Source organism: Peromyscus leucopus, chromosome 14 (genome assembly GCF_004664715.2).
Source record: "Peromyscus leucopus breed LL Stock chromosome 14, UCI_PerLeu_2.1, whole genome shotgun sequence".
NCBI lineage: Eukaryota > Metazoa > Chordata > Mammalia > Rodentia > Cricetidae > Peromyscus > Peromyscus leucopus.
The window spans coordinates 90504898-90524110 of record NC_051075.1 but is presented as its reverse complement, the minus strand read 5'-3'; the positions used below and the strand labels follow the sequence as shown (position 1 = coordinate 90524110).

Here is a 19213-nt window from a genome sequence, read left to right as displayed (position 1 = left end):
GCCAGAGAGATTGCTGACCAGAGATGTCTGAGCTCCAAGGACTTGCTTCAAAGGTGAATTGAGCAAGTATCAGCACAGGTCATATAGGAGCAGGGAGTCCTGTGTGCTCAGGAACCTTCCATGTAGTAAAGGAAGAATCAGATCTCCCTATGTATATTCACTAAGTGTCCTAAAAATATGATTATTCTTCATTATTTGAGCATAAAGATTAAAGGCACTAATTTAGTCCATAAAACAGCTAGGTTGTATAGTCATTTATTTATATAATTTATACATTTATAAAGTCTTAAAAGGATAAAATAAATGTCCTTTCAAGCATTAAAATGAGATCAAGTGTCAGACATTAAGCTAGGATTGTCACTTATAAATGTGGCTTATTTAAAGTAGAGTTAATCTATAAAGTAATCCAGCAGGGGATGACTCCAAGCAGGATGCGACTGGGATATGTTATTGATTACCCTAAATAATTCATCTGAATTCCTTTGAATGATGACTGCTATACTAAGGTTTTCAATATTTCATCTTGGTCAAATTTGATTTACATGAGTATTTTTAAGCACTTGTAATGTGAGACTTACCAGCACACGAATGACAGGACTTGTCCTTTGTGTATTTTATCTGGAGTAACATGAATAAACTGCTACACAGTCACAGAACCACTGAGTTGAAAGACCACAGCAAATTTGGCAGTGACTATGTGACTATAACATTTTGGAGGAATGAGGATATTAGAAATAGAAATACCACTGTCTTTGGAGGATAAGTCTATAGGAGAACAGTATTTATAACCACTTCAAAGTTAGTACCTGTACTTTATGATAGTAACAACTAGACTCAATTCATACCACCACTCTTAACACATAATATACACACATACATATACATTTAACACACACATATATGTTTAAAAGGCAGAATGAGGGGCTAGAGAGATGGCTCAGTGGTTAGGAGCACTTGTTGCTCTTCTGAAGAACTCAGGTTCAGTTCCCATGCCCCACACCACACAGCTGACAATGCCTGTAACTCCAGCTCCAGGGGATCTCTTCCCTTCTCTGGATTTCATGAGCAGCTGTGCTCATGTAAGCATACAGAGAATCACATATACACATAATTAAAAAATTTAAATTCTTAAAGAAATAGAACAAGTGATCTAGTTAATATAAAAAGTACACCTAGCTCATCGTTTCTGTGAAGTGATCAGTGATCTGTCCCTTGTTCCAGTGTTTCATGTTCTGACATTAGTGAGCTCCTACAATGCTAAGTCATGATAGATTTAGAATGAATTCCTCAATTATGAAATGGCTACCAATATGTTGAAGTTTTTTTTAATAATGCTGCTACCTTGAATATGTTTAATAGTGATTTTCTTTGTAGGTTTAACACTGTCCCACAACCCATACTGGGTAATTACCTTAGTTCTTCCTACTTTCAATGCATTATCTTGTAATATAAAGTTGTTTCTATCATCACAGGCTGAGTGAATTTTAACACCACATCATTTGCTTCTAAATACTTATAGAAGAGGATTGTCAGTGGTAAGAGACTAGTATGTTTTATCATTATTAGGTTATGAAAAAAAGTAGGCAAAACTCCCAAAAGTGTTGCATGAGCTCAATACACATCCATTTATTAATGCATATGCCAGAGATTGCATCATACTAGGCATTTGGAAAAGTCGTTAACAAAGCAGTCGCTTAAGATTTAACACAAATTAGCCAATCTCACCAGCCTGTGTGTTTTCAGACCCAGTAGCAGAATGGTTGAGACGGATGACACTAGTCACTTCTCCTCACATACTAGACCAGCATGTTTACATAACACAGTCAACGTAACAGTTTCTTGTTCCTGCACACATTGGGAGTCCACTCACAGCTGTGGCTGTAAGTTACAATGACAAAGTGATGTTCTGCAGCCAAATAGTTAGATATAGACTCTGGAAAGTCAAATCATAAAAATCCATACAATGCAAGTATTCATAACCAAGTTGCATTTGGGGCATATAAAGAACATGAGTTACAAAATCATGAGCAATTTATTTTGAGTTTATTTTACATTTTTCCCCTCCTAAATATATATGAAGATGTGACTTTTGGTTTTTCTGCAATATATAGTAATGCTGCATTCAGCATAAATCATTGAATATTTTTAAAAGAAATATCTGGTTGTAAAGTTAAGTAATTAGACATATAATGTTAGTATTTTCCAGCCAACAAGTTACTTATCACAGGAAATTTAAATGAACTGTCCTTGCATTCCATGACTTTCCAAAGAATGAAATAGGGAAAAGCTGAGACATAATGCTACATGGCAAATGCACCAGGTTACCATTTTTTTTCATTTCTTTTCTATTTTTTAAAATTACAAATGTGATGGGGGGGTGCCTTGGCAGTTTTAAAGAACACAGTTTCATCAATATATCAAACATTAACAAACTAGTTAGCATTGCTTTGTGTAAGTTTGCCTCGAAAGCATTTCTTCACAGTGATATTTTAGAAAGGTTGGGAACTGGTCAGCAGAAAATATTTCCCACCTTTTCTATTGTAATTTGTATGCAAAAGTCATCACAATATATCTGCAACTATAAAATTACAAACTTTCTAGAAGTTGCTGCATTTCTAGGTGTGGTAGAAAACTGGATCTGCAGGATGTCTACAGTAAGGTAAGGTTGAACAAAACAGAAGTCGAATCATAGATGCTTTCTGATAGGTCACTCTAAATAGATCTAACAAAGACAACCAGTGGACAAACTCAAGACGTTTTTAGTTTACTTCATGGAGGAGAAATTGGTAATGAGAAGGACATTGTAAAAGATAGTCTTGATATTTCACTTTACATCATAATTTTGGCACTTCATGGAACATTTATTTCTCAAAGACCAGAATGAGTATAAAAGTTTTTCACGTACTTTGTAGACATTATGGTTGATTAGTGGCAAACATCAAAACGCAGTGGATTTAAACATTCCCATGTATGTTCACATGCATGTAAGGGTCAAACAATGGGAGTTTATGAATTCTCAGAGACAGCATTTTGAAGTATTTGTTTCAGGCACTCTCTTCAATAGACCTCGTTTCAGATTTAAGCCTCACAAACTCTTTAGCGACATCGTCGCTGGTCCTCTGAGAGAGTATTCTAAGGATGGTTAAGCCAGTTTCATCCATAGAGAGATTTTTCAGAAGAGGGTACCACGCTCCATAGCTCCCTTTCTCTGCTATGTTCTGTAGCTGAATGACTGTCATCCCAATTATCCGATCTTCCCGGGCGAAGCAGTAATCCTTAACTGACAAGTGAAGTTCATAGGCTCCTGGGCGATTTTCGTTACCCAGAATGCTGGATGAGTTAAAGACACAAATGAATTAAAAACACAAAATAAGCCAAACTTTTACTCATGGTGCTTGAAATGCTGTCAAACTTATGTCCTGAGATACCTGTACCTGCTTGCTTCATTGATGGTGAGTATATCATATAGGGTTGGGAAGTAAATTATTACGTTGTATTTAGTTATTAGATACAGAGGCTCTGGATTGATAATGATGAGGGATACTGTTGGGAGAATATCTGCTATTTCTTTGTCCATCACTAAGAATCTTTACCTCTGACTCCCAGGGAAACTTTTCCAGGAGCCTTTTTTCAGAATGGGCTAGGAAGCACCATTCCCGAGATGGGACAATTGGTGCACATCTCTAGACTACATCATTTTTAGTAGAAGTTGGTGCTATAGTGTCAATTTTTCTCTCTAACAAGAGTTAACAACAGTTAGCCTCTACTAGCACAACTGAAGACAGCTTACTGCATAGAATGGCATGTTAGGGAGGTGTGGGGTGGGGTGCAGGGAATTATGCAGCCAGATGTTTATAGGTGACATTGGTCGCTAAACTGGGTATTTATTTAAGAGGCAATCTGAAATAAAATGAATAAACAGGTAATAATACTGTATCCTGATGGGTAGGAATCAAAGAACAAAACAAAATAGGAGTGGCTTTCTGAATTTCCAAGTTAGTTCCAGAAAATAGATGTTGTATATGTTAAAGACATCTGAATCAGATCAAGGTACTTGTGTGATTTGAAGTGGAAGGCTATAGTCTTGTTCCTTTGGAACAGGGATAATTTCACTTAAACATCACAGTGATCTCCTTTTCAAGTCACAGTTAATTTATAGTTGGCAAGAGGTTCCACGCCACACAAGTGGTAGCAGCTTCGTGTATAATGTAGTACGAAGACCACCATTGTAATATTTTTAAGTGAAAAGATTTATAGCAAAATTAATAGTGTGTATGCTCCTTTAAGAAGTGATAATTGTACATCTCTGTGTGGGCTTCACCAAAGCCATTTAGTCTCACCCTCTTTCCCACTGTATACTGTTTCTTTAAACGTATTAGCTTGGGTCCTTCCACTTGACCACGACATTAATCTCTCATCTCCAGAAAGGCATTTCCATGACAGCAAAGGCCAGCTACTACCTGTCTCCAGTGTCTATACCACTGCCTGATGTGTACAGCTGCTGAGGAAAGGGATCAGAGCCTAGCTTGCTTGCTTAGTGGAGAGAGAACATGAGACCACCCGTGGGTTTTCCTTTCCACCCTGAATCTTCCAGTAGGTTTTAGCTGCACACTAACTAGCCTCCAGTTACATGCATAAGTGATTTGTGTCTGACTTACAACTGGAAGGTTTCGTTGTACTTTGGTGACCACGTGTTGCTCTTTGTCTTTGTCCCTTGTTTTCTCCTCTTGTCCCCCAGGCTGGGTCCCAGCATGCAAACTTCCACAAAGGGGCGGAACATGGCTGTGGTCTGCCAGTTTAAGTCGTTGATAGCGATCACTGAAAAGCAGGAGCCAAGCTTTAGCAAACTATTCTGTGGAAATTCTGTGGAAACTAGCTTCCTTCATTGGCCAGAACTTGTATTTGAGCGTGCCCTGACTGTACCCACAAGGAAACACCCCACAAGTTGAAATACTCGATGCCCAGGAATGTCCTGTTAATGGAAAGTTCAATTTGACATTCATGTGAATGAAATTTATAACAAAAGGTTAAAACCCTGGTGGTTTTTCATATTAAAATTAATTCTATGTTAGTACACATACCAAAAATTAGGTTATAGTGCATTACAAATATTCTCACAGTCAGTATTATTTACAAAACTTCACCATGGTCATTAATTCATTGTTTCTTCCTCAGTTGCTAATTCCATCATATACTAAATGCTATGGCTGTCTCCTAATTCAGGACTCACAAACAATATATTTTTATGTTCCTGGTTGGTCTTGGCTATCAGTAGGAAAGAGTCTTAAAATTTTTACTGCTAAAGATGAAACTATTAAACTTGATCTATATTTACATATTTTTAAAACACACTGAAGGATACTGAACCTTGATCCTATATAAGCATGACTACTTCTTGTTTTTTTTTTCCCATATGTACTTGTCGTATAATTTGTTGTAAGCATAGCAGTTTAAGAATATGGTGCAATTAAAATATACATTGGAAGACTATGATTCTGACCAAAGTGGATATTAAAACGACTAAGTCTATAATAAAAATGGAACATTAGAATGTTCAGTAAAATGGTAGCTATTAAATGAAAACTTTTAGTTGGAAAGCAGGGTTCACTTGTTTATAATATCAAGCCATTTATTAACAACAAGAAACACCAGTTAAAAGTGACATAAAATGAGATTATGTGAGTGGTAAGAAAATATTGGTCAGTATGAGAAACTATATTAATAGTAAAATAAATCCACTTTTGAAATCTAGTCCCCAATGTCTCAAGTCTTTAGATGGTTTAAAAGAATTTGTTTTTTCTTAAGAAATTTTAATTACTTCCTATAGTAGTTTAGGTTTAAAAATATATACAAGAGAAGTAATAGTTTTCCTATGATTTCTGTAGCTGTTAAAGATTAATAGGTTGCTATATCCGAACCCCTTATGTACCTTTTACAGTGACTTTATGCTCTCCAGTCCCTGGGGTGGTGGTGACATCCACATGGACAGAGATCTGGCCAACAGAATCTTTGGAGGAACGACCTGCAAACAGAAGAAATGTACTAGCTTGGATATTCAGATTATATGCCTGTGAACATCTATTTCCTTTGCGTAAGGATTAAATGGTTACTTCTATTAACATCACATGCTGGACACTGATCAATGCTCAGAGTTTTCAATGCTGGCTTGGGGCATGAGTAGAGATATCCTAAGCCCAGACAGTGCAAATACTAAATGCCATAAACTCAGTGGAAGTTCACCAGATGCCTAATTTCTACCATAGTGAAAATGTTCAGTTCCCCCTCTCAGCACTAATAACACTTAACGGATTCTATTGTTGCTTTACACTCTTTTGTTAAGGAATCTTCTCTGTGACACACCAGAGCCCTGGGAACTAAAAGATGACCCTGCATGCTGAACTCCCCCCCCCCGCCATGAAGTTCAGCATAGAGACTTAAATGATACCAAGTGTTATTGCCATCTGGTAAGCTTAGAAGTAGGCAAGTCCACCGAGGTCACAGTGAATCAAGGGTTGAACATATCTAGAAGAGTGCTTGTCATTTAGGGGCAGATAAATGAATTCAAGCCATCACTACATTCTTATGCTTCTGTGACCCCCACAGAATCCATTGTGTTCTTCAGCCGCAGTCTTCTCATTTGTAAAATGAAGAGAATGCCAAACACTTCCTATCCCCACACTTCTTAATATATCATTTAGGAACACACCAATTTGAAGCATACACACTATTTTACTATAAATCTTTTCACTTAAAAATATTACGATGGTGGTCTTCCTACTACATTATACACGAAGCTGCTACCACCTATTATGTGGCCTAGAACCTCTTGCCAACTACAAATTAACTGTGCAAGGACTCTCACTTGAAAAGGAATCACTGAGAGGTTTAAGTAAAATTATCCCTATTCACATGCAGCATGATTCTATACTTAAGAAATCCTATAGCTGACCTAGAAAATGCTTAGATTCAACAGACATTTTCAGTAAAGTTGCAAGATACAAAAATCAACATACAAAACCCAGTAGCTTTCATACATACCAAAAACGAACCTGCTGAGAAAGAAATTAGGAAAGCCATTTCATTCATAACAGCCCCCAACAAAGTTCCCAGGAATGAGCCCTACCAAACGAGAAAGATTTACACATTGAGAAATGTAGGGCACTGACAAGAAGTTAAAGGAGACACTAGACAATGAAGAAGTTTCATACTCCTTGATGGATAGAATTAATACTGGGAAGATGGCTGTGTTATCAAAAGTCATCAACACATTTTTCCAATGACAGTGGGTGTGGTGGTTCATGCTTTTAATACTGGCATTTGGGAGGCAGAGACAGTGGATCCATGTGAGTTTGAGGTCAGCCTGGGCTACGTAGGGAGACGCTGTGTCAAAAAATAAAACCCAGTGACACTCTTCACATAACTAGAAAAAGATCTCAAAATATACACGCAATCATGAAAGACCACATAGTCCACGCAATCCTAAGTAGAAAGCATGTTGCTGGAGGTACCATAATAAATGACTACAAACCAGACTTTGTGTTAGAGTCAAGGGAAGTGTTGTACCAGCACAGAAAAAAACAGGTAAACTAATGGGATAAGGTAGTCCAGGAATCAACCCACACGGCCATGGGCAGATGATCTTTATAAAGGACATCAAAGACATATACTGGAGAGGAGAAAATTAGTTCAGGAAGCAGTGATGGCAAACTGGAAGAAGAATGAACTTAGACCCACATATCTTACTTGCATAAATATCAACTGGAAGTGAATCAAAGACCCGAATTTGAAACCTGAAATGCTGAACCAGCTAGAGGGAAATAGGAAGTTACAATCAAATTGTAGATATAGGCAAGAACTTCCAGACTCCCGTTGCTCAGGATACAGTCCCCAGAATCAACACACAAGACCAGATGAAATTAAAAAGTTGCTGTACAGTAAGGGAAGCCATCTTGGCCAGCTACACCTCAGACAGATATCTAGACTATATAACAAAGAGTTCAAAAACTTAAACATCAAAACCACAAAACTGCTGATGAAGGGGTGAGGGCACAGTGCTAATGAACTGAAGAGTTTTCAAAAGAGGAACTAGAAAAGGTCAATACTTAAAAATGCAAACAAAAGCCACGTTGACATTCCACATCACCCCAGTGACAATGGCTATGATCCAAAAGACAAATGACAACAGAGACTGGAGAGGCTGTGGGGGAAGGGAGCCTTTGTCCACTGTTGGTGGGAGAGTATTGTACCACCACTGCAGAAATCAGCGTGGAAGGTCTTCAAAAAAATGAAAACCACAACTACCACGTGACCAGCTGTACCTCTCCTGGGCATATACCCAAAGGAGTCCAGACCCTACCACAGAGATATTTGCATGTCTGTGTTTACTGACACACTATTCACAATAGCCAGGGCATGGCACTAGCTTAGCTGTCCATCCACAGAAGGATGGATACTGAAAATGTGGCGCACACACACACAACAGAATTTTCCTAAGCAGTTAAGAAAAGTGAAATTTGCAGGAAAATGATGGAACTGAAAAGTTTTCCACTGAGTGAGGCAACCCTGTCTCCAAGGCAAAAGATCATATGTTCTCATATGTGGATTCTAGCTTTTAATGTTTGTATTTGAGTCAATAACAGGTTGTGAGAGTGAGTATAGATTCTGAAACTAGGTGGGAGATCACAAGGTGGGAATAAAGTGTTGAGACGACGGGAGGTCACTTGTGACATGAGTGTACAAAGGGGGTGAGTTAGTGTTGGGGGGCAGAGGGGGAGGTGAGGGAGGGAAAGGTGAAGGAGCCAAGAAAAGCAAACTTGAATTTTGTTTGCAAGAGGACATAAGGAAGCCTGATTTCTTGGAAGCCAATAAACTTAAAATGTTGGACATTTGTAGTAATATCGACTGTTGTCACAGGGATTTAGAAGCCGTGCTTCTGTAATTTGTCATCTTCCACATACTAGTTGGTTCACAGTTTAATTTTCGTGAATGGAGCTGTGTGGAATGTCACTTTGTAACTGTTTCATGATATATGCAATGAGCCAGAGTTTCATTTGTATAAAGTGAAGTTCTAGGGCTTCAAACTGAAGCCAAAGGATTCTGAGGGTCTTCGGGTTTCTAGCAAGTGAATAGTCAGGATTAAGATATGAGTAGGAGCCTGTTCACCACCGGACCTCCTTCCTGGAGTCACCATTTGAGCCCATTTTCAGCACTGAGAGGGAGAGTTTTGAATCATGTGAGTAAATTTTGAAGGGAGGAGGAAGAAGCCCTCTCACCCGGAATGATTTCTATAGCAATAACAGCTAAGGCAGTAAGGACACATAGTGCGGCATTAATAAGGGGACACAGGGTACACACCTGGGCTCGCATGATTTAAGGATAGTTCTTGGAAAAATTATTCTATACCATCCCTAAACTGTTAATAATCTTATGCTAGAGTTTTTTTAAATGCAGGATGGATCTCTCTCTCACTTTATGCTTGGGTTTTCCTATGTAGGCTTGATCCTCTCATACACACATCACTATAGATGCTGCTCTTTCAATGACTCAAGTCTTTTGCATACTGATTACATTTAAACAATTTTATGTATAGTATTGTTTTGCCTCTGTGTATGTACATGCACCACATGGGCTCAATTCTCACAGAATCCAGAAGAGGGCATCAGATCCCCTAAAACTGGAGTTACAGATGGTTGCAAACTGTCGTGTATGTGCTGAGAATTGAACCTGGGTCCACTAGAAGAGCAGTTAGTGCCCTTATAACCACAGAGCCATCTCTCTAGCTCTGTATTTTACATTTTGTTCACCTATATTCTACTTATTGGAAATTTATCCATTGGTATTTTATCTTAACTACATTTAAAGGCAGACAAATTTTCTATTATAACTTGCACTAGGAGGACCAGAAAATTTTAGCAATGGGATTTTTTTAATGGAATATTTCCAATTAATCTTTTGGGACTTTCAAATATACAAACATACCTATGGCATAATAAACTAATGTAATAAAGAAGACATTTAACTTTTTTATTGATCACTTTGGCCCGAAGCATTGGCTTTACTTTCACAGTTACACTACACGATAATGTTAAAAGCAGACATATTAATTATTCTCCACTGGGATGTCAATTCATCATCTACTCTTTCCTCAAAGGGGCTTATATCTGTATGTACCATCAGTTGTAGACCCTACACACCAGTGTTTAGATGGGTTTGGCCATTGGGGAGTCCTGGAAAGAAGAAAAAGGATGGGGCAGGTCACACCAGGTGTTTCTTTAGGTTCTGTCCTGTGAGGTCCCCGTGGATGGCTAGATCCTGTAACAAAAAATTTCTACAAGCAGCCCGTTTTAGGGGCCAGTCTCTTTTCTAGCTCTCAATCTCTATATGCTTCCTCTATAGCTTTTGCCAAAGGGAGGCTAGCATACTGTTCCTTCTGGTATATTACATCTTGCCTATGTCTTTTATAAGCTCCTATTAAATTCTCTCCAGTCCATCTTAACTTGGCTGTTCCTGTGGTTTGTAGAGTTAATAGTATCGGTATACTCCCAACTGTTACAGAAGATTTTTGTGGATGACTGAACATGTTCCTTTGGTGACAGAACATAGGGCTTAGTGTATACACACTGTTTTGTAGCTGTCATTATGTGTGCCATGGGGGAGGGAGTGGCTAAGGAGGCTTGGACGGTTGACTTGGAATTATCTTGTGGGACTGAAGTGACAATCAGGCAGCAACTACCACCTCTAATTCTAGCTGGAGGGCATCTATACTATCTGTCTGTCTGTATCTATCCATCCATCCATCCATCCTATAATGGCTTCTGTGGGTATACATATACATGCATGCGCAAACACACACACACACACACACACACACACACACACACACACACATACACACAAAGATAAAACGGGCTCTGAAAAGCTTAGTTATCCTTGCTTTAAATATTTTATGATTGAAAAAAAAAAACCCACTACAATCATATGCGGAAGTCCAGGAAACCAGGTGGTCCAGTTTGTTTTAGACACAAAGCTGAGGCTAGATATTGATAAAGTTCCTGTGTCTTGGGGGAGTCAGTGATATAGCTTCTTATTTTTAGTTCAAGATTCTTACCATGGACAAATTGCTCGATTCCCCAAAAGGCTTTCTAAAAACTAAACAAAAGGACAGACTTCCAAAACAAAATCTACCCCTCCCAACCCTGAAACAATAAAACAGGATTTGGGAGGCAGGAGCCACAGAATTTCAACAATCACTGTTATTTGTTGGAACTTTGAAAAAAAAAAAAAAAAAAACCTCAGAAACCTAACCATTCAACCTTGCTTAGTTCCTGAGAACTGTTTGTATGCAGCTAGCCAGCCACGATCTGCTTTCAACCTCCCATGACTGCTAGCAAGCATGAGTGGAGGGTGAGAGGCTTAAGCATTACTCCAAATGGCCCCTTGTTTTCCTTCCCACCAGGCATGATGGGTAAGGCAGACTCACTTTGAAGGAGCCCCTTAGGATTTCTTTCCTTCTGGGCAGTTAGTCGATACAACTGCAGGGGGAGCTGACCAGTCCAGGTGAGAGCACTGAGGCTCAGAGCTTTGTAACTCTGCCCTCACAACACTGGTTCAGACCAAAAGACAACCGAGAGGTGGCAAGGGATACCTGAGTTAGTTACACATTGAGTCTTCTCATCTGAGGATGAGCAAACGCATGAAGTATAATAAGGGGCTTTTGAAAAACTGACTACAAGAATCACAGGGGAAAGACTTAGAGAAGAATGCTTCCCTTTGGAAATGGTATTCCCAAAGCCAGAATGAAATACAGAGCCAGAACCAAAGCATAGTAAAAACAATTTTCTCTAGGTGGAAGCCCTGAATTCTAAGAATAAAAAAATTAATTTGTTTCAGAAAAATTAATGAAGTGCAAACTACACCAATATCTGGCTAGTTGAAACGTTTAAATGTCATAGATACAGGGTAAAATGTCCTACAGAATTTTATAAGTCTCTACAAAGAGAGAGTCCAATTGGCTGTTATTTTTTTCTTTCTAAAGAGAAATCTAGAAGGAAATGGAGCAAGACTTGATGTTATGAAAGAGTCCATGATCCTAGATTTTTAAATTTAGTCAGTTGCTTCTCATGTATTTATGGATAGATGAAATTTTAAAATTTCAAAAGCTCAGGAATGTTTTAGTATTGTGCCAGAAAAATGACTCTGTCAACCAATAGAACCAAGACTGGCAATGTGGTCAGTTGTTCCAAAGCACGGCAGTGACTATAAAACTTCAATTATTATATGTGTTGGTGTCTGTGTGTGAGAGACTGTGTGCATGTGAGTATGGGTGCCAGCAGAGACAAAAGGCACTGAATTCCCTGCGGTTGTAGATATAGAAGTTTTAGCTACCAACTTGGGTGCTGGTAATCAAACTTGGGTCTTCTGCAAGAACAGTATGGGTTCTTAACCACTGAGCCATCTCTTCAGCTCCAATGATAACTTGTAAAGATGTATTGTATTGTCACTATCCAGAGAATATTAGTGGTTCCATTTCCCTTGCTCAACTTCAGCTCATAAGCTTCACTCATATCCAGTGTGCCTGTTTCTGCACCTGGCACAAAGAGGCTTAACAGAAGGCTAGAACCATGAGGATGATGGGTGGGTTGAACAGGAGCACAGGGATGGTGGGTAGGTTGAACAGGAGCATGGTTGTTAAGGAGGGATAAATTCTTTAATGCTAACCATCTTTCAAGGGTTTGCTCTCTTGGTTTTAATGTTAATTATTTTGTAACTCACTCAGTGGTTAAATAATACACTTCATTGGAAATTTCCCGTAATTAATTAAATGAGTACTGGCCTCTGCATGTCCTCTATATCCAGAGGGATTCTCTCCTGAAATGTCTTAGTTGTAGGGGCAGGTTTCCACATATGCAGAAAATCGGGCATTCAAGTTCGTGAAAAGCAATCATTTGGATAAATGTTCTCATAATTTAAGATTTACTCTGTAGCAGCTCATAAATGCTCCTGGCAGTCATTTAATTATAAATGTCTAGGGAGACGGGTTGAGATCATAGATATTTGTGGAGTTCTACTAGGGATGGTATCTAGGAAAAAATGAGATAGCATGTAAAGAGAGTTTCTAAGTTATAGAGACTGTCTATTAAAAAGCACTGATGGAAACATTGACCTAAAGGTTTTGATACTGTATGAAGTTTTGTAAAAGGAAAAAATTACTTAGTCCAAGATATTGATAAGACCTATTTGTTTACAAGGGCAGAGATACCACAGCTAGTCAGCAGCTCAGTCTCTCTACTACACGCCTGGGGTTTGCACCCAGGCCCCAGCATGTTCTAGCTGGGGGACTTGGGGCAAGCCACTCACCCTCTTTGTGCTTCAATTTCCTTAGGTATAAAATAAGAATACTAAGACCTGCATCCTTTAGTTGTAGAACTTAGACAAATTATTACTTGTAAAGAACTTACAAAATTATGTAATATCTAGAAAATATCTTGTAAACATTAGACATTCTTACCATGGCAGTTTCATCTTATGTAGCTATGAAACCTATGAGCTATGATAATGACTGATATGACAAAATAGCTCATGGGTGCAATAATGGCAAGAATGTTATGGGAGTAATCAACTGCTTTTTAAAAATTTGATGTTAGGCCATCTCCACTGCAGGAAATATATGCTTAGCACTGAAAATATGGCCAACAACTCATGAGCCTACTACTTACTTTTTTTTTTCAAGTTGCCCTCTAAATTCATATCCCTATACCCACATGTTTGTATAGATCTCAGACCTCATGAGAGAAGTTTGTCTGTGCAATTGGTTGGTAGTTAATGTAGAAAATGACAAGTGGCTAACGTACGGAGAATACGTGTCTTTGGAATGCTCAGCTACAAATTAAACAGCTAATCACCCTATGCCCTAAGGCTTAGGGACCACCTTGGAAGAGGTCTCTTTGCAGAGAAACTGTAAGAGCCAGAAGTTGGGGATGATCAGATGGAAACAGCATCTTCTGGACATGCCAGGACCACTGCCATCATATACTCATAGCAACCGTGGTTGCCTGTATAATGTCAAGCTAGTAAACATCTTAGCATGCAGTGGGGGAGGGACTCATGGACTCCTACACCTAGCTGAGGGGATAATAACAGATGATGGCTTCTGATGGAGGAAGTGTAAGTTTTCTTTAAGTATATGGTCCCTTGTAGATTGATCATGCTCCCTGGAAGACCCCAACTTATGGGTACATGGGTGTCACAAATCAGTCTTGGTGGGTTATTAAAAATGAAAAAAAAAAAGGGAGAACATGAAGTTGGGAGGTGTACAGGGTGGTGTAGTGGGTAGCCATTCCAGCTTGGATCCGGAAGTTCCAACCCCCATTGAGACTCTGGCAACTGTCACGCCTACAAGGCAGGGCCAGGGGAGGTGCCTGGAGACCTGAGATCTGGATGGGTGAGCGCTCTCTCTGTTGCGGGACCCTGGACGGTGGAGGTGGACTGAGCAGAGCTCCAGAAAACACCGCTGGATTGCGATACACCTTCCCCAGACCCTGCGACCTACCTTTCCCTTTTAGTAAGTTACCCACTAAATAAATCTTCCTTTTAACTAAGTGGAGTGGCCTTAATAATTTCACCAATACGGTGGCTCAGAAAGGAGTCTGTGGGGGGGAGATGAGGAATGAATATGATTAAAGAAATTATATAGAGGAATTAAATTCTCAAAGAATAAAAATACTATATTAGAAAATAAACTATTACCTCTGTTGGCCTAGGAATTTCTTTCTTATGGATCTATCTTAAATAAATATTTGCACAAATGCACAAAGACATGTGACTAGCATTTTAGTAAGGGTTAAAAAATCCAACAACATGTGCAATAAAGAATAAAATAGTGAGCACGACATAGTTCTTATTGAATACTATGACTCCACCTTAAGAAGAATGAAGAGATTCTGTACATGAGTCACAAGCAACGTGGAAACAAACAAAGTCAAACAGCATGGTGGTGTGAACAGCCAAGCAGGTGAGAAGCACAAGATAGCAGAGATGAAGATACCTTAGCTCCCTGATAGAGAGCCCTGTGCTGTCCCCATCTGTGAGAAGACAGGCTTGCCTCATGTGGCTCCGTCACTTTGATCAGGATACCACCCACTCTGCCGACCATACCTTGTGTGTTCCAATTGCTGACTGCAGCCTCCAAGCAAGTAATTGAGCAGTGTTACAGGAAAATTGGTAGCACGCAGCGATGGGTGGGTGGAGCCGTGTCTCCAGTGATTGGATAATAGGTACCCAATGAAGGCTGAAGACAGGACTGACTTTCCCTCCTGCCATCAACCCAAAATGCTCATCTGCTGAGTGCTCAAGTCCTAGCGGTCAAAAGCCATTTACAAGAATCAGAAAGAAACTAGCCTTTCTGTGGATAATGATGCCAACAAACCCAAAGAGGACCAGGTTCCAGGGGTGCGGCAGAGTTCTTTTCACACTCAGGACTTCATTGAAGAAAAACAAAAAGCCAGGAAGCAAGAAGCTGCTGTGGGAAGCGTGAAAGGGAGATGCTGTGGCCCCTCTTGGCCATAGCCATTCTGTGGGAAGTGACGATCCATAGATCAACTCCTCTGTGTGGGCTCTGACCTTTATCAGAATCTGGGCTAATCCAACAGAGATTGGCAAGGACAGAACATGAGATAAAAGAAATGCAAAGAACAGAACGAGGCAGATTTGACAAAAGAGAAATAGAACTCTACTCGGCCATTGAAGTGGAGACTCAAGTGTGCACACCAGGAAACCCCCTTTCCTTCCCATTGTCGTTCTCTAGGTCAGCCACTTTATTGATTGATCATGGTGTGGTACTAAACAAGAGCATGGAATTTGGAATATATAAAAGCGTACACTGGAGAGTGGATAAACACAATTTTCCGTATCATTATATGAAACCTACAACTTAGCATCATGGAGAATGAAAACACTCAAACAAAAGAAATTTCCACTTGAGCTCACTGCCTCTGTACCCACAGAGAAGTAGAATAAAGCCATATAGAAATAGCTTTGCTAAAAGACGCTGATTTTGCTTTCGATCCTGTTTCCACTGTGTGTGAGGTGTGGGCTCAGGCAATCATTTCAGCATCTTAAGAGTCCCTCCACCCCCACTTTTTCTGATGAACTGAGATAATCACACTCCCACCATGAGATGAAGACAGGAGGTCACCCTGGCTGTGGTCACTGTCTCAGACATATTAAGGGCTATTAACATTAACGCCCCTTTGTCCTTGTGTTTTCATGTGGGTAGAATGATCTAGTTAATTTGTTTTAAAGCACCACTTCATACAGAAATAAGTATCTGTATTATGTTGTTTTGAGAGAAATATGTGGAAGATAGTTTTTTTTTTCTTTTTAAATTAAGGTAACCTTTGGATTTGATGAAACTGAAAAATTTAATTTCTCTACTGGGAATGCATATTTTCTTCCAAAAATCTTTAATGCCATCTGGTAACTGAAAAATAATGGATAATTTTTTAAAAAGATGGAAGCAGAACACACACACACACACACACACACACACACACACACACACACACACACACACACGAACTGTCTGAAGCCATCAGGGAAATGCAGAAAAAAAAGTGCAGAGACAACATCTAAAGACTATATTCTTCACAACTACCATGACTAGCGAATTTCTGAGTTCAAATAGCACTGAGGACTCCCCATGCAGAAAACACTAAAATTATTTTCTCTCTTTCTAAAGGAAAGGCTACACACATCTCTTCAAAAACAGCAAGCATGCCTGGAACAGCAGCGATAAGAAACAATATTCTGAAGATGTCTAAATTCCGACTAAGTAATTTCTATGCTTCTGTGTCTCTGTGTCTTTTGGCCCAGGCCTCGATTGGGACCTGCCATCTTCCAATTCTTCCAATTCATCCCCGTTGGCTTACACCACCTGGGATTAACCTGCCAGTGTTGCCACCGATAGTGCAGGATTTACTATGAACTCCGTAATGAACCTCCTTGAAACAACTCAAGTTGGGTGTCTAATTGTTAAAGGATTTTTAAAAAAAAGGTCTGGGAATTGAGGTCCAATGTGCTCTTTTTTTTGTTTCCTTCCAGCTCCTGCTTGGTCAAACATCATCTCAGTTGATAGAATCCAGGACTCAGCCATTCATTTATTCATTAGGTGTGCATCAAATATTTAGTACCTCTATTTTGGGTACTAAAAATTGTTTAGGTCAGTAATTCCTGACCCTCACTGTGTATTAGAGGTACCCAAGGAATTTTCAGATGTAAATGTGGGCCCATCTAAACCAGTAATTGAATTATTAGGTACATGCCGGCATACTTTAAAGATTCTGAAGGAGGCTTGCGTATGTAGCCAAGGTTGGGAGGTTCAGTGCAGCCCCTTGGCAAGGCGGCTCCCAGACAAGGCACAAAAACATTGTAAGAATCTGGAGGTTCTTTGTAAGATTCTGTAGGAGCAGAGCTGTAGACAGGCAGTCCACACCCAGCGAGATCAGTGCAATGAAGAATGGGAAAGACAGAACAGTGGAGGCTTTGGGAGGGGAGGAACCGTGGCTGTGTGGACAGCCTCAGGGTTGGGCTAGCTTCACAGAGGACCTGGCTCACAGGCTAAACTCCAAAACTTAATGATCCTTCTGCACAGTGGCACTGCCCTCCACCCTTCGACCTCTCAGATGTCAGTCTCTAAGGCAGAACAAGACTGAATCTCTGCCTGGATGATGGTGATCTGTTGGTGATTTGGGGGTCCTCTCTGAGCCACTATAAGCTTCCTACTGATTGCTTATTCCCCAGCTCCACCACCAAGCAGGTGTCTTGTCTTGTGTCCTGGGCAGTGAATTCAAACCCTTGTGTAGGAGCAAACACGTGGGGTCCCCTGCCAACTTGTCAGTGTTCAGAGAAGAATTTATGTATCACTATGTGGAGATCAGGTAATACTATATCCTTCTGAGGTCTTTGATGTAGTTGAAGACTAGATATAATTTCCTTAGTTATGATAAAAGATAAGTTAGATATGAAACCTTAGACTCACAAATGTAGGATAGAGAGGATATCTTTAATTTTGCCAAATTCAAATAGACCAGATATTATAAGTAGACTAGATATTGTAACTATAATTCTTGCTTGATAATTGTTTTGTTATATGTAATTTTACTATGTTAAAGTTAAAAACCTTCCTTTTTCAAAAAAAGAAAAGGAAGTGCTGTGGATTGAAAATAAAGTGCTGATTGGCCAGTAGCCAGGCAGAAAGTATAGGTAGGACAAGGAGAGAGGAGAATTCTGGGAAGTGGAAAGCTGAGTCAGGAGTCGCCAGTCAGACACAGAGGAAACATGATGTAAGATACCGGTAATCCACAAGCCACGTGGCAAGGTATATATTTATAGAAATGGGTTAATTTAAGATATAAAAACTAGTTAGTGCCGGGTGTTGGTGGCGCACGCCTTTAATCCCAGCACTCGGGAGGCAGAGCCAGGCGGATCTCTGTGAGTTCGAGGCCAGCCTGGGCTACCAAGTGAGCTCCAGGAAAGGCGCAAAGCCACACAGAGAAACCCTGTCTCGAAAAACCAAAAAAAAAAAACAAAACAAAACAACAAAAAAAAAAAAAACAAAAAAAAAACTAGTTAGCAAGAAGCCTGCCATGGGCATACAGTTTATAAGTAATATAAGCTTCTGAGTGATTATTTTATAAGTGGACTTCGGGACTGTGGGGGCTTGGTGGGACCTGGAGAGAAACATTTCAGCTACAGAGAACAAAGCTGGTTTTGGTTTATTTAGGCCTGAGTTCAGACTGCTCCTTAGGCTTCAATGGCCTATCTCCAAGGACCTTACCACCATATTGTACCGCCCTGTGCTGGCCCTGGCTGAGAAGTGTGGCAGTGGGAGTATTACACTATCTGAAGCAACATGCTCTGAGGAAGACCTGCCAATGTCAAAGACAAAAGGATCAAAGGCAAGTCTGCCCTCTTTCTGAAATCAGTATTAAACAGGACTTACACATTACGTCTATCTATGATAATGAAATCCAGGATACTGGAGACACTTCAGTCCACCAATCCATGTCTTTTGAAAGTGAAAGACAGAGGAGAAACATGTCACAGGTAAGGACTTAGACATCAAGTTGAAAAGAGAGGTAAGAAGAAACCACAGTTCCAGGGATCTTGTGCAGGAATCGCATGTAAGGGCACTGGCTGCCTTTGGTGAGAACATGGG

The 19213-nt window shown here is 39.8% G+C and overlaps 1 protein-coding gene across 8 annotated transcripts in view; it reads right to left on the bottom strand.

Moving 5' to 3' along the window:
• Positions 1-2768: 2768 nt before the first annotated feature.
• The window catches only part of Unc13c (unc-13 homolog C), a 435177-nt gene continuing 418732 nt past the window's right edge, over positions 2769-19213 (bottom strand). For all 8 annotated transcript variants that reach the window (XM_028865275.2, XM_028865283.2, XM_028865248.2 and 5 more), the window contains 3 exons: positions 5930-6022; positions 4659-4818; positions 2769-3330 (listed from right to left, as the gene is read on the bottom strand). In XM_028865275.2, coding sequence (XP_028721108.1) covers positions 3045-3330; positions 4659-4818; positions 5930-6022 — 539 coding nt within the window. In that variant the 3' untranslated portion in view covers positions 2769-3044. The remainder of the gene's footprint in view (positions 3331-4658; positions 4819-5929; positions 6023-19213) is intronic.